The sequence below is a fragment of the Pseudophryne corroboree genome, chromosome 1, assembly GCF_028390025.1.
Source record: "Pseudophryne corroboree isolate aPseCor3 chromosome 1, aPseCor3.hap2, whole genome shotgun sequence".
Classification (NCBI taxonomy): domain Eukaryota; kingdom Metazoa; phylum Chordata; class Amphibia; order Anura; family Myobatrachidae; genus Pseudophryne; species Pseudophryne corroboree.
In genome coordinates this window covers 817626001-817641800 of record NC_086444.1, presented here as the reverse complement: position 1 = coordinate 817641800, position 15800 = coordinate 817626001, and the positions used below count along the sequence as shown (strand labels likewise).

General features: G+C 44.4%; 1 protein-coding gene across 2 annotated transcripts in view; it reads right to left on the bottom strand.

Moving 5' to 3' along the window:
- Window positions 1–15800, bottom strand: part of RBPMS (RNA binding protein, mRNA processing factor) — a 288589-nt gene that overhangs the window by 63805 nt on the left and 208984 nt on the right. The window contains exon 6 of one of the 2 annotated variants that reach the window (XM_063919382.1): window positions 563–693. The exons of the other annotated variant lie outside the window; for it this stretch is intronic. Coding sequence (XP_063775452.1) covers window positions 563–693 — 131 coding nt within the window. The remainder of the gene's footprint in view (window positions 1–562; window positions 694–15800) is intronic. 2 annotated transcript variants of the gene reach the window in all.

The window sequence follows — 15800 nt, the reverse complement described above, 5'->3', positions numbered from 1 at the left end:
ACCGAATTTGTGGTCCCACAATATTGGACATTATTTCAGCGGTCATTTCATACATCCGACTGTGAAATCAACAAGGCAACATTCTGAGCTACAACATCTAATGAGCTGTAAAATGCTGTATCCATTCTGTTCCACAACAATTGACAATAAAAAAAAGAAAATAAATTATGATTGTTATCTGAAGTACACTGACAGACCTGCCCTGATCCCAACAGCCAGGATCTTGAACATATACCCATTGTATTAAATAAGAAACATCTCCTTCATCATTTTCAATATGTTGGATTAAGCTATAGAGACTATGCTTTAATGACCCTTGCGTACACCCATAAAGCTGAGCCAGTGGTGTGATGATTAAACCTAGATGTAAAAATCAGAGATGTAGGGTTCCCGCCACATGAAGAGAGTCTCAAGATGAATGAAGACAAGAGAGGCACGGTGCGCCTCCTTGTAGTGAGCCAGTTAGCCGGTAGAACAAGGGTTAGTGTGTGGAGTGCACAGTGGTACCAGGAAAGGGCAGGTGGGATACAGAGTGAGGACGTGGCTGATTGGTATCAATTACCTGGGCATGCAGTGAAGCAGGATAGGTAAAAGCAGGAGGAGGTAGAGCAGGTGCTAATTCCGCTGGGTAGAGGGGGTACGGCGCCCACACTTCAGGGCTACCCGGGTAAAGTGCAGGCACTGTGAGTTCATCTGCAAGAAAAGAATAAGGACACCATGTTAGTAATAACAATACAGGAGGATCACAGTGAGAACTGGTGGCATGGACATGTTTTGAGTACAGCTTACATGTACTAATCCAGGGAGCAGGGGCAAGCACAAGGTTGGCACAGCGGATCCCAGCTCTGACGGTCACCAACATATAATGCTACTGCTTTCATGTCCATTGTCTTCAATTACTACATACTGTATATATATAGCCAGCATTATATATATATGTCCTACTCCAGAAAATGAGACTTGCCACACAACACAATGCAAGTGTTTGTGAAAAGCTAGGAATTGCAGTGCAATCGTTTTATGAATCAATCCCCCATTGTGGGCATCTGTAATCGCCAAATGCAACTTGTCTTTTGCTCATGATTTTTAGTTTCATAAATAGACCACTTAGATTGAGATTAAGCTGTCTATAAGGTCAGTCTTGTTATCATGGATGCTTTTCACTCACAAGAGTGGTATGAAATGTGGACACCTAATGGTCTGACTGTAAGTATTCACAATGTCGACATAGCACTTTTACAGTGACTGAGCCCTAAGCCTACCCTTAACCGCAGCCTAGCCCTAACCTTATGTCAGTTTATACCCAAAGATTCATAGAAAGAGGTTATACTGAACAACTCATATATGAAGCCATTATTAAAACAAGAGGTATTAAAAGGGAAACTCTCATTAGCAAAATTCAATTGTGGAGAAAGAAAAATCTGAAACAACATGATCTTTCATAAGGCCCATACACACTGGGTGATTTTGAGCTGAAAGCAGGTCACTTTTGGTGTGTTGAGCTGCTTTCAGCTCAAAGCCGTCCAGTGTGTTTGCACAAGCTCCCGCGTCATCGCTGACGGACGCCGTTTATCTACTGGTATTACCAGTAGATGAACGGCGGGGTGAGCAGCTTTCCATAGTGTCCTGCTATGGAAAGCCGTTCACCCCCGCTGACATCGCTGGGCAGGGGGGAAAAGCGCTCAGTGTGTATGCACTGAGCTCTTTTCAGGCCAGCGATGTCAGCGATCATCGCTGTGCATACACGCTGGGCAAAAACGCCCAGTGTGTATGCACCTTTAGACCTGAAACTAAAGAACACAAATGGATATAATTCTACAAAATACATCCACTGTAGAAATGGAATATTTAACATTATAACTAAAAAGAAATGTACAGATTTCACAGGTTCTATTTATTATGTTTCAATTTTCTTTATGTGCAAATATAATGGGCAGCTATCAGGGATGGCTCTTTTAAACCAAATGTATTTGTTTTTGTTTTTTTAACAATCTGGCTATTTTATTATGCTGTGACTACAGGCACGGCGCCGTGACTTCTTTAAAAAAGCCTATTATACAAAAAAAAAATGTATTTTTTTATTTAAAATGTTGAAATGTTTATCCTCCTTTGTGTGTGTTTCTCTGAAAAGTGCTTTTGCATTTTCCATTTTGTATTACTATTTAGATTTATTTAATTATAATAAGTAATAAATAGAACTAATGCTTAACATTAACTTGTTCTTATTTTCAATCTCATCTATGAGTGTACTTTGTATTTATTAATATGTTTAGACTATCTACATATATTCAGATGTAATAGGAATAATAAGCTGTAAAAAATGGTTTTATTTAAAGATGTAAAATAAATCAAATCAAAACCTAATATTATTAATGTTAGAAAGCATCAAAACATGGTTCGATCAAGGCTTCTAACACATGATTCAATATTATTTCATTAAAACATTAATGCTAATAATAATGCTAATAATAATAATAATAATAATAATAAATAATAATAATCTGGTTAAAAAGAATAAAAAAGGTTTAAACCCAAAAAAGATTATTATTTTTTTTAACCTGTTTGGGTTTTTTTCCAACCCTGCCAGCTACACCTTATTACTTATTTAATAATATGGCTCTGAATCCTGTAAAAGTCACTTGGTATGTATATATAGCTACTTGGAGCATATAGCACTTTATTTATTTAAACCACTGATGATGTCACTACTCTGGTTTGCCGTACTGCCTTTCTAGATATAATAGAAGCAGCTGTTCTGCCTGATGCTCAGCTTTGTTCTTACAAATCTATTGCAAACACCTGCATCATCACACATCTATCTCGTACATGTTATTAGTGCCATATTACAGAAAAGCCGTTCAGTGCCCTGTACAGCATTTTATTAAACATTTTTCATAGTTGTTTGATGTATGTATTTAACACAATTTAAAGAAGTTATTTGGTACTGAACCAGTGTGTTCTATGTATTTAAATCACTTTATCATCCCATTGCACATATAAATAGTAAGGGAAGAGTTCCGCTTCATATTCAACACCTGCTACACATGCCCTGTCAGTTGGTAGCAGGCAGCAGTAATATAGGTTATCCAGGAACAGAAAGGTTACTCATTTTCATTTAGATGTCAAGGTTTTGATCAACACTAATGGGGAGATTATACAAGCAATGCAAGCCTGTATGCCTTTCCAGAAAGTTCCGTACTGTAAATATCACTTTTTATTTGCATGAGAACCATAACATCCCAATAGAGACACATCAGGAGCAACTGAATTCCCAGTGATGTGCAGTTACAATGTGAGGCTGCACATATTACTTGGAAATACGGTAGTACAACATTGCATCACTATGGGTTGTGAGGGATAACTTACTATGAGCCATTGCTCGGAATTGAATTGGTCACATCATGCAAGGCTCCTAAGGGATCTCAAACTTAACTGAGTCTCTCCTAGGGCTTCAGTGTCAAAGTGATTTTAAAAATTTCCAGATAATTTATTTACATTTATATTTAGCACATGGTCTATCTCTCACTACCAGCTGAGCACATTTAAGCTTATTGACTTAACCATACGAGCACTATATATATATATATATATATATATATATATATATATATATATATAATTGTAAATAAAAACTGTACCTCCCAACATTTGAAATTTGTAAATTACTATAGAACACAGACTCATCCATGACTGTGTCACATTAGGGGAGTGTATATGTTAAAATAGGCATGGTCATGTTTCAAGGCATGTTTAGCTCTTCTGAAACACTAGGCTGTCCCCCCTCTCTTAATTTGTCATATGCATCTGAGGCACCTGCCGTTGGAATGTCTGTCACTTGCTCACTATGGTGACCTCTCTTCCAAATTCCCAGGAGTCGGAACAAACGTGCTGACAATGGGATGCAAGAGCAGTCCACTCATAATGAGATTATCACACTGAAATTAGGATATATGCAAAATAAAACACCTGAGAAACAATTTGTTACATAGGGCCAGACGTACTAAGCCGTGTGGTGACTTAGTACATCTGCCTCATAGAACATAGAACATCTGCCCCTATGTAGAAAGGTAGGGAAAATGTTTCTCCAACTCCTGCTAAGTTATTAGGAGTGTTTTCAACCCCTAATTTATTACTTGAGACTAATTGCTATTATCTGTGACTGTTCTATTTAGCGCCCGTTGCCCTAATTTGTATACATTTCTATCTATCTATCTATCTATCTATCTATCTATCTATCTATCTATCTATCTATCTATCTATCTATCTATCTATCTATCTATCTCCCTACCTCTATCTATCTACTTATCTATCTATCTCCCTACCTCTATCTACTTATCTATCTATCTATCTATCTATCTATCTATCTATCTACCTACCTACCTACCTCTATCTATCTAAGGGGTCTATTTACTAAGCCTTGGATGGAGATACCGCTGGAGACAAAGGGGGTCATTCCGACCCATTCGCACGCAGCGGTTTATTGCTGTGGTGCGAACGGGTGCGGAATGTGCATGCTCGGCGGGCGCAGTGCGCATGCGCGATGTTGCCGTTACGTCGCGACTTACACAGGAAGAGATCGCAGAGCCGACTGCAAAGAAGATTGACAGGAAGGAGGCATGCCAGGGCGGATCCGGACCGTTTGTAGCTGTTTTCGGGGAGTGGTGAGTAAAACGAAGGCGTGTCCAGGAGAACGGAGGGCGGAGGAGTGACGTCAAAGCCGAGCCCATCATCGCTGGATCCATCGGACAGGGTAAGTAGGTATAGGCCTAGTCTACATTTGCTTGAAACTTTTTTATCTTAGCAGGGCTGCACATGCAATCGCAGTCCTGCTAAGCTAAAATACACTCCCCCATAGGCGTGTACTAGTTGATCGCAGCAGCAGCAAACAGTTGCTGCCTGCGATCAACTCGGAATGACCACCAAAGTCCCAGCCAATCGTCTCCTAACTCCTATCCCACAGGGTGTGTTTGAAAAATGACAGTTAGGAGCCGATTGGCTGGTACTTTATCTCCAGCGACCTTATCTCCATCCAAGGCTTAGTACATAGACCCCATATAGCTATCTATTTACCTACCTCTATCTATCTATCTATCTATCTATCTATCTATCTATCTATCTATCTATCTATCTATCTATCTATTTTTGAGTGGTAGCTAGTTTTATATAGCAATCTACCCATTCTACGGATTTGAAAAAAAGAACAAGCGGCCTGATTCAATGTTGTATGCATACCCGATGATTTGTGTACACCAATAGTGAGACATATGTGCAGGATGTGTACTACGTATGTGCAGGTCTCCATCTGCGAGATCACTCATACTGCCCCCAATCCTTGGGGGTGGGACCAGGCCGACAACTGGTTTTTTTTCTCCAAAACAGGCAATTTCTTTTTTCTTCAGATGTCTCCTGCGGCATTCGCACACTGCATATTGGGGTCATTCCGACCCGTTCGCACGCATCGGTTTGTCGCTGTGGTGCGAACGGGTCCGGAATGCGCTTGCGTGGCGGCTGCACAGCGCATGCGCGACGTTGCCCCGTGAGAGGGGTCGCCGGGTTACGTCGCGTCATACGAAAAAAGCGGTCGCAGAACCGACCGCAAGAAGATTGACAGACAGAAGGCGTTCCTGGGCGGATCCGGACCGTTGACTGGCATTTTCGGGGAGTTGTAAGGAAAACGCAGGCGTGTCCAGGAGAACGGAGGGCGGATGTCTGACGTCAAAGCCTGCTCCAGCATTGCAGAGATCGTCGCACAGGGTAAGTATGTCCAGGGCTGGTCTTGATTTACTTGACATTTTTTTAGCTTAGCAGTGCTGCACAAGCGATCGCAGCCCTGCTAAGCTAGAATACACTCCCCCATAGGCGTGGGCTAGTTGATTGCAGCAGCAGCAAAAAGTTGCTGGCTGCGATCAACTCGGAATGACCACCATTGTACAACAATGAATCGGGCCCAAGATTGCACACATTTGGTTAGTTGTGAGCTCTGAGATGTACATTTCCCATTGGTAATAATAATAGTGCAGATGCTGCAATTAATTGAAGGAGCGCAATCCCCAAAAACAATCTATTCCAGCACAGTGAATATTCTCTGTAGCCAGTGAAAATTATGATGGGGGGAGGGGGTGCTGGTGCTCTAACATGTCATTCGTGTGCTGGGAAGCAGTTTAAAAGACATGTGTACACCCACAGGCCATTTCTTCAGTTCCCATGGATTTAGGATTTGGTTTTAGGAGATATGCTGCTGCTGATTATGTTCCCAGCATCCCTTTGGGACTGTATTCCCATGTCATTATATTAGGTATAAACTGACTACTTCTTGGAAGCTTGGCTTCCTGTAGCTAGCAGCATTTGCAAATACTGTACTATGGCAATGAAATACAAGGCGGCTTACTATTTTAGTAAAGATGCAAAAATCCAACTAATGCTGCTTACATTCCTATCCTACAGGATATACATATACAGGATATATATGTATTGAGTAAAAAAATAAATAAGATTTTACTCACCGGTAAATCTATTTCTCGTAGTCCGTAGTGGATGCTGGGAACTCCGAAAGGACCATGGGGAATAGCGGCTCCACAGGAGACTGGGCACAACTAAAGAAAGCTTTAGGTCTCCTGGTATGCACTGGCTCCTCCCACTATGACCCTCCTCCAAGCCTCAGTTAGGACACTGTGCCCGAACGAGCTGACATAATATGGAAGGATTTTGAATCCCGGGTAAGACTCATACCAGCCACACCAATCACACCGTATAACTCGTGATACTATACCCAGTTAACAGTATGAAATACAACTGAGCCTCTCAACAGATGGCTCAACAAAAACCCTTTAGTTAACAATAACTATGTACAAGTATTGCAGACAATCCGCACTTGGGATGGGCGCCCAGCATCCACTACGGACTACGAGAAATAGATTTACCGGTGAGTAAAATCTTATTTTCTCTGACGTCCTAGTGGAAGCTGGGAACTCCGAAAGGACCATGGGGATTATACCAAAGCTCCCAAACGGGCGGGAGAGTGCGGATGACTCTGCAGCACCGAATGAGAGAACTCAAGGTCCTCCTCAGCCAGGGTATCAAATTTGTAGAATTTTGCAAACGTGTTTGCCCCTGACCAAGTAACAGCTCGGCAAAGTTGTAAAGCCGAGACCCCTCGGGCAGCCGCCCAAGATGAGCCCACCTTCCCTGTGGAATGGGCTTTCACTGATTTAGGATGCGGCAGTCCAGCCGCAGAATGCGCCTGCTGAATCGTGTCACAGATCCAGCGAGCGATAGTCTGCTTAGAAGCAGGAGCACCCAGCCTGTTGGGTGCATACAGGATAAATAGCGAGTCAATTTTCCTGACTCTAGCCGTCCTGGAAACATAATTTTTCAAGGCCCTGACTACGTCCAGTAACTTGGAATCCTCCAAGTCCCTAGTAGCCGCAGGCACCACAATAGGTTGGTTCAAGTGAAAAGCTGATACCACCTTAGGGAGAAACTGGGGACGAGTCCTCAATTCTGCCCTATCCATATGGAAAATCAGATAAGGACTTTTATATGACAAAGCCGCCAATTCTGATACACGCCTGGCCGAAGCCAAGGCCAATAACATGACCACTTTCCGTGTGAGATATTTTAGATCCACGGTTTTTAGTGGTTCAAACCAATGTGATTTTAAGAAACTCAACACCACGTTGAGATCCCGAGGTGCCACTGGAGGCACAACCGGGGCTGAATATGCAGCACTCCTTTTACAATGTCTGAACTTCAGGTACTGAAGCTAATTCTTACTGGAAGAAAATCGAAAGAGCCGAGATCTGTATCTTAATGGAGCCTAATTTTAGGCCCATAGACACTCCTGCTTGTAGGAAATGCAGAAATCGACCTAGTTGAAATTCCTCTGTTGGGGCCTTTTTTTGGCCTCACACCAAGCAACATATTTCCGCCATATGCGGTGATAATGTTTTGCAGTTACATCTTTCCTGGCTTGAATCAGCGTAGGAATGACTTCCTCCGGAATGCCCTTTTCCTTTAGGATCCGGCGTTCAACCGCCATGCCATCAAAACGTAGCCGCGGTAAGTCTTGGAACAGACAGGGCCCCTGCTGCAGCAGGTCCTGTCTGAGCGGCAGAGGCCATGGGTCCTCTGAAATAATTTCTTGAAGTTCTGGGTACCAGGCTCTTCTTGGCCAATCCGGAACCACGAGTATCGTTCTTACTCCTCGCCTTCTTATTATTCTCAGTACCTTTGGTATGAGAGGCAGAGGGGGGAACACATAAACCGACTGGTACACCCACGGTGTTACCAGAGCGTCCACAGCTATCGCCTGAAGGTCCCTTGACTTGGCGCAATATCTTTTATAGCTTTTTGTTGAGGCGGGACGCCTTCATGTCCACCTGTGGCCTTTCCCAATGGTGTACAATCCTTTGGAAGACTTCTGGATGAAGTCCCCACTCTCTCGGGTGGAAGTCGTGTCAGCTGAGAAGATGTGCTTCCCAGTTGTCCACTCCGGGAATGAACACTGCTGACAGTGCTAACACATGATTTTCCGCCCATCGGAGAATCGTTGTGGCTTCTGCCATCGCCATCCTGCTTCTTGTGCCGCCCTGTTGGTTTACATGGGCGACTGCCGTGATGTTGTCTGATTGGATCAGGACCGGCTGGTTTTGAAGCAGAGGCCTTGCCTGACTCAGGGCATTGTAAATGGTCCTCAGTTCCAGAATATTTATGTAGGGAAGTCACCTGACTTGACCAAAGTCCCTGGAAGTTTCTTCCCTGTGTGACTGCCCCCCAGCCTCAAAGGCTGGCATCCATGGTCACTAGGACCTAGTCCTGTATGTCGAACCTGCGGCCCTCTTGAAGATGGGCACTCTGCAGCCACTACAGTAGAGATACCCTGGTCCTTGGAGACAGGGTTATCAGCCGATGCATCTGAAGATGTGATCCGGACCACTTGTCTAACAGGTCCCACTGAAAAGTTCTTGCATGGAACCTGCCGAATGGGATTGCTTCGTAGGAAGCTATCATTTTTCCCAGGACTCGCGTGCAATGATGCACCGATAACTGTTTTGGCTTCAGGAGGTCTCTGACTAGAGATGACAGCTCCTTGGCTTTCTCCTCCGGGAGAAACACTTATTTCTGGTCTGTGTCCAGAACCATCCCCAGGAACAGTAGACGTGTCGTAGGAACCAGCTGTGACTTTGGACTGTTTAGAATCCAACCGTGCTGTTGTAGCACTTTCCAAAATAGTGCTACCCCGACTAGCAACTGCTCCTTGGACCTCGCCCTTATAAGGAGATTGTCCAAGTACGGGATAATTAAAACTCCCCTTTTTCGAAGGAGTATCATCATTCCGGCCATTACCTTGGTAACACCCTCGGTGCCATGTACAGTCCAAACGGCAGAGTCTGGACTTGGTAATGGTAATCCTGTACCACAAAACTGAGGTACTCCTGGCGAGGATAGTAAATGGGGACATGCAGGTAAGCATCCTTGATGTCCCGGGATACCATGTAATCCCCCTCGTCCAGGCTTGCAATAACCGCCCTGAGCGATTCCATCTTGAACTTGAATTTTTTATGTATGTGTTCAAGGATTTTAAATATAAAAAAGGGTCACACCGAACCATGCGGTTTCGGTACCCCAAACCGTGTGGAATAGTAACCCCGTCCTTGTTGAAGTAGGGGCACCTTAAGTATTACCTGCTGGGAATACAGCTTATTAATTGCCTCTAGCACAGCCTCCCTGCCTGAGGGAGTTGTCGGCAAGGCATATTTGAGGAAACGGCGGGGGGAAGACATCTCGAATTCCAGCTTGTACCCCTGAAATACTACTTGAATGAAACAGGGATCCACCTGTGAGCGAGCCCACTGATCGCTGAAATTTTTGAGACGGCCCCCCACCGTACCTGGCTACACCGGTGGAGCCCCCGCGTCATGCTGTGGACTCAGAGGAAGCGAGAGAAGAATTATGATTCTGGGAACAGGCTGACTGGTGCAGCTTTTTCCCTCTTCCCTTGTCTCTGTACAGAAAGGAAGCGCCTTTGACCCGCTTGCTTTTCTGAAGCCGAAAGGACTGTACCTGATAATACAGTGCTTTCTTAGTCTGTGAGGAAAATTGAGGTAAAAATATTTCTTCCCAGCTGTTGCTGCGGATACGAGGTCCCAGAGACCATCCCCAAATAATTCCTCACCCTTATAAGGCAGAATCTCTATGCGCCTTTTAAAGTCAGCATCACCTGTCCAGTGACAGGTTTCTAATACCCTCCTGACAGAATGGACATTACATTAATTTTGGATGCCAGCCGGCAAAATATCCCTCTGTGCATCCCTCATATATAAGACGACGTCTTTAATATGTTCTCATGTTAGCAAACTAGTATGTTTGACAGGGTCACCGACCACGCTGCAGCAGCACGCTCTGCAGGTTTCAGTCTAGTACCTGAGTGTGTAAATACAGACTTCAGGATAGCCTCCTGCTTTTTATCAACAGGTACCTTCAAAGTGGCCGTTCCTAAAACGGCAGTGCCACCTATTTTGACAACCGTGTGAGCGCCTTATCCACCCTAGGGGATATCTCCCAGCGTAACTTATCCTCTGGCGGGAAAAGTTACGCCATCAGTAACTTTTTAGAAATTACCAGTTTCTTATCAGGGGGAACCCACGCTTTTCACACACTTCATTCATTCATCTGATGGGGGAACAAAACACTGCCTGCTTTTTCTCCCCAAACATAAAAACCCATTTTTAGAGGTTAATGTCAGAAATGTGTAACACATTTTTTATTGCCGGGATCAAGTCACGGATGTTCCTAGTGGATTGTGTATATGTCTCAACCTTGTCGACACTGGAGTCAGACTCCGTGTCGACATCTGTGTCTGCCATCTGAATGAGCGGGCGTTTTTGAGCCCCTGATGGCCTTTGAGACGCCTGGGCAGGCACGGGCTGAGAAGCCGGCTGTCCCACAGCTGTTACGTCATCCACCCTTTTATGTAAGGAGTTGACAATGTCGGTTAATACCTTTCACCTAAGCATCCACTCTGGTGTCGGCCCCACAGGGGGCGACATCACATTTATCGGCATCTGCTCCGTCACTATATAAGCCTCCTCCTCAAACATGTCGACACAGCCGTACCGACACACCGCACACACACAGGGAATGCTCTGACTGAGGACAGGACCCCACAAAGCCCTTTGGGGAGACAGAGAGAGAGTATGCCAGCACACACCAGAGCGCTATATAATGTGGGGATTAACACTATAACTGAGTGAATTTTCCCCCATAGCTGCTTGTATATACAATATTGCGCCTAAATTTAGTGCCCCCCCTCTCTTTTTAACCCTTTGAGCCTGAAAACTACAGGGGAGAGCCTGGGGAGCTTTCTTCCAGCTGCACTGTGAAGAGAAAATGGCGCCAGTGTGTCTGAGGGAGATAGCTCCGCCCCTTTTCCGCGGCCTATTCTCCCGTTTTTTTCTGGATTCTGGCAGGGGTATTTACCACATATATAGCCTCTGGGGCTATATATTGTGGTATTTTTGCCAGCCAAGGTGTTTTTATTGCTGCTCAGGGCGCCCCCCCCAAGCGCCCTGCACCCTCAGTGACCGGAGTGTGAAGTGTGTATGAGGAGCAATGGCGCACAGCTGCAGTGCTGTGCGCTACCTTGGTGAAGACTGATGTCTTCTGCCGCCGCTTTTCCGGACCTCTTCTTGCTTCTGGCTCTGTAAGGGGGACGGCGGCGCGGCTCCGGGACCGAACACCAAGGCTGGGCCTGCGGTCGATCCCTCTGGAGCTAATGGTGTCCAGTAGCCTAAGAAGCCCAAGCTGCCTGCAAGCAGGCAGGTTCGCTTCTTCTCCCCTTAGTCCCTCGCTGCAGTGAGCCTGTTGCCAGCAGGTCTCACTGAAAATAAAAAAACTAATTCTATACTTTCTTTCTAGAGGCTCAGGAGAGCCCCTAGTGTGCATCCAACCTCGGCCGGGCACAAGATCTAACTGAGGCCTGGAGGAGGGTCATAGTGGGAGGAGCCAGTGCACACCAGGTGACCTAAAGCTTTCTTTAGTTGTGCCCAGTCTCCTGCGGAGCCGCTATTCCCCATGGTCCTTTCGGAGTTCCCAGCATCCACTAGGACGTCAGAGAAATAAATTATTATTTTTTGCAAGCAGATGGCTGGCAGCTAAGTCATCATAGCGATGCAGAATCACTACAAAAGTTACATTAATGTCACTATCACTCAAAGGGCCAAAACAAACGCTGTATAATACATATCTATGGTGAATAGTTTAAAAGGTAAAAAAATAAAAAACACTAATAATTTGCTCCAGTAAGATAGGATATAAATAATAAATGCATTATGACATGATCTCAGCAATAAACAGTGAACTATTGGGTTGATGTATCAAGCAGTGAAAAGAGAGAAGCTGACCAGTGGAGAAGTTGCCCATAGCAGCCAATGACCTTTGAGTAAAGACTTATGAAGTACATTTCACAAAATAATAGGTAGATCCTGATTGGTTGCTATGGGTAACTTCTCCACTGGTCCACTTCTCTCTTTTAACTGCTTTATACTGTACATCCACCCCACTTAAAGCATACCTCTCAACATATGATGAACGGAATTCAGGAGCCTCGAAAATGGTGTGTGGTCCAGGCTTAACGGGGTATAGTCTTGAGTGTGAGCGTATGGCCTTGCAGCATGTCCCTCATTTTTGTCATTTTGGGGGCAGCTGGGCAGCCTCCTGGCTCACTTCCCTGCACTGAATAGATGCAGTGCGCATGTGGACAGTGACTGTATTGTATGACAGTCACTGGGACGCAGAGGCATCACTTGGGGGTGCAGGGGTGAGACAATACTCTCTACTGGTATCACCCTCTAAGGGGCTAACATCATAATGCCAGATCCTCCTCAGTGAATACCAGGCGCCGAGTGCTGCACTTCGACATTATTGTTCATTGGGGGCTGTTGTGCCGTGAGCCCATGCCCCCTTCCCGTGAGCCCATGAGCCAGTGATGCCCCCTCTGGGATGTATTGTATGGCAATCTTTGGGAAGGTGTCTGTATTGCATGGCAGTCACTGGGATGTATTGTATGGCAATCTTTGGCATGGTGCCTTTATAATATGGCAGCTACTAGGGTGGTGTCTGCAGTCAAAAGGATGCTCTCTGTGATGTATGGAAGTAAATGGGATATGTTATGTATTGAAAGATGGTCACTGTGATGTGATCTGCATTGTATGATGGTTATAGCTATGTAATCTGTATTGTATGGTGGTCACTTGGATGCTCTTCTGTTTGTGTAGCGGTGAGATGCTGCTTGTATTGTATAAAGGTCCCTAAACTGCCTGCTGTTATTGTGACTCTGTGTACCATTACTCCCCTGCCAGAAATGTGGCTACAGATAGTCATGTGCTATGAGGCCACTTTCTGATTTTTTTCAAGGGCCACTTCAAGTTCCCAATACATCCCCGAGAACGGATCACCTTCTGATTTATCTCAGTAGTACTAATGTGTTGGTTAGAACAAGACCTTTCCTCCTCTCTGCAACAGCTGCTCTCACCTATTTCTGCATTCACTATTCCTGAGACAGCTGTATTAGACCTGAACCAGACTCTTGAAACAAGCCTTGATGGAGTGGCTCCAGATACCCATCACACTACCCATAAGCATAGATGTCAACTGTGGCACTCCAAATTAGCAAGACACCTACACTCTCATGTAAAGTTGAACGTAAATGGCATAAATCTCGTATGCCAAGCGACTTCCTCACATTTAAGACTATCTACCACCTCCATCATAATGTCCTGGACACTGCCAAACAAACATATTTCCAATCTCTCATCTCTGCTCAAGCATCTAACCCCAAGCAACTTTGTAATACATTTAAATCACTTCTCAGCCCTCCCAACCTACCCACCGGCCACTATCACTGTGCAAGATCTTGCTTCCTACTTCAAGGACAAGATTGATCAGATCAGAGATGAAATGGTGCGCTCTTCCTCAGCCGTGACCTGCTCAGTTGCCTAACTGAACCTTCTGACATCTTCTCTTAATTTGGTCCCACAAATGAAGATGAATTATCAACACTCTTCTCATCCTCCTGCTCTACTACTTCTCATCTTGATCCTATACCCTCAGCAATAAGTGAAGTTCTATCTCCTCTGCTCATCCCAATCTTAACTAAAATCTGTCATCTCTCTCTACCTCTCTACTGGTATCTATCCTTCACTGTTCAAGAATGCAGTGATTACTCCCATTCTGAAAAAATAAAATTTGATCCAAAGTCTCTCTCAAACTGCCATCCCATCTCTCAGCTCCCATGCCCCTCAAAGCTACTTGAGAGACTTGCCTGCACTCGCCTCATACACTTTCTTAACGCACAAAACTTATTGGACCCACTTCAGTCAGGCTTTCATTCCCAACACCCTACAGAGATAGAACTGACTAAAGTAGTGAATGATCTAGTCACTGCGAAGTCTAAAGGCCATTACCCACTTCTTATTCTTCTAGATCTCTCTGCTGCTTTTGACAAAGTTGACCACTCTCTTCTCATACAAACACTACAATCCCTAGGTCTTCAGGACACAGGGCTTTCTTGGTTCTAAGTCTACCTATTAAATCGCTCTTTCAGTGTCCGCTTCTCTGAATCCACCTCCTCTTGGCTACCAGTTTGAGTACCGCAAGGCTCAGTCATAAGGCCCATACACACGGTGAGATTCGTGCTATGCCCGATTCTCACTATGCGACAGGGGCTAGGTCGGCACATAGTCAGTATCGCAAGCACACTCAGCATGTGCTTGCGATACTGACTATGTGCGATTTTGTCGAAATGTCAATTTTGACTATCTCTTCTGCAGAGATAGTCAAAATTGACTTGCCTGCACAGTCTATCTATTCTTGCGATGCCGACTGCGTGGGGCTGCGCATCGGCATTGAATTGGGATCGCAAGGTGACTTTCACCTTGCGATCTGCACTAACTTTTCTTACGATTTTGACTATATAGTCAAAATTGTAAGAAAATATCTCACCGTGTGTACACACCATTAGACCCTCTGCTTTGCTCAATCTATACTACATCTCTTGGCAAACTAATCAGCGCTTTTGGATTTCAGTATCATCTGTACATGGATGATACTCAAATCTACCTATCCTCCCCTGATTTGGCACCATCTGTGTTGGTCCCAATCACTGAATGCTTTTCTGCCATTTCATCTTGGATGTCATCTGGCCATCTCAAACTTAAAATTTCAAAAACAGAATTGATCATATTTCAACCAACTAATTGCAGTTACCAACCTGATGTCTCTATCATTGTTGATAACTCAACAATCAATCCTACCCCACAAGCTCGCTGCCTAGGCGTCATCCTTTACTCTGAACTGTCCTTTGTTCCCAACATTCAATCAGTCTCAAAATCATGTTACATGCTTCTAAAAAACATATCCAGAATACGACCATATCTTACACAAGACACAGTAAAAACTCTAATCCATGCTCTCATTATCTTCTGCATTGATTATTGCAATAGTTTTCTTACTGGTCATACCAAAATGAGACTCTCACGACTACAATCCATTCTGAATGCAGCTGTGAGCCTAATCTTCCTCAATAGATGTTCAGCGTCTGCGATCCACTCTGTCAGTCCCTCCATTGGTTACCTGTATTTTACCATATTCAATATAAAATACTTTTACTCACACACAAGGCCATTAACCAAACTACACCAACTTAAATTTACATCTCTTTGATTATCTCAAAATATCTCCCAACTTGACCTCTTCGCTCTTCACAAGATCTACGTCTCTTAACAACACTCATTACTCACTCC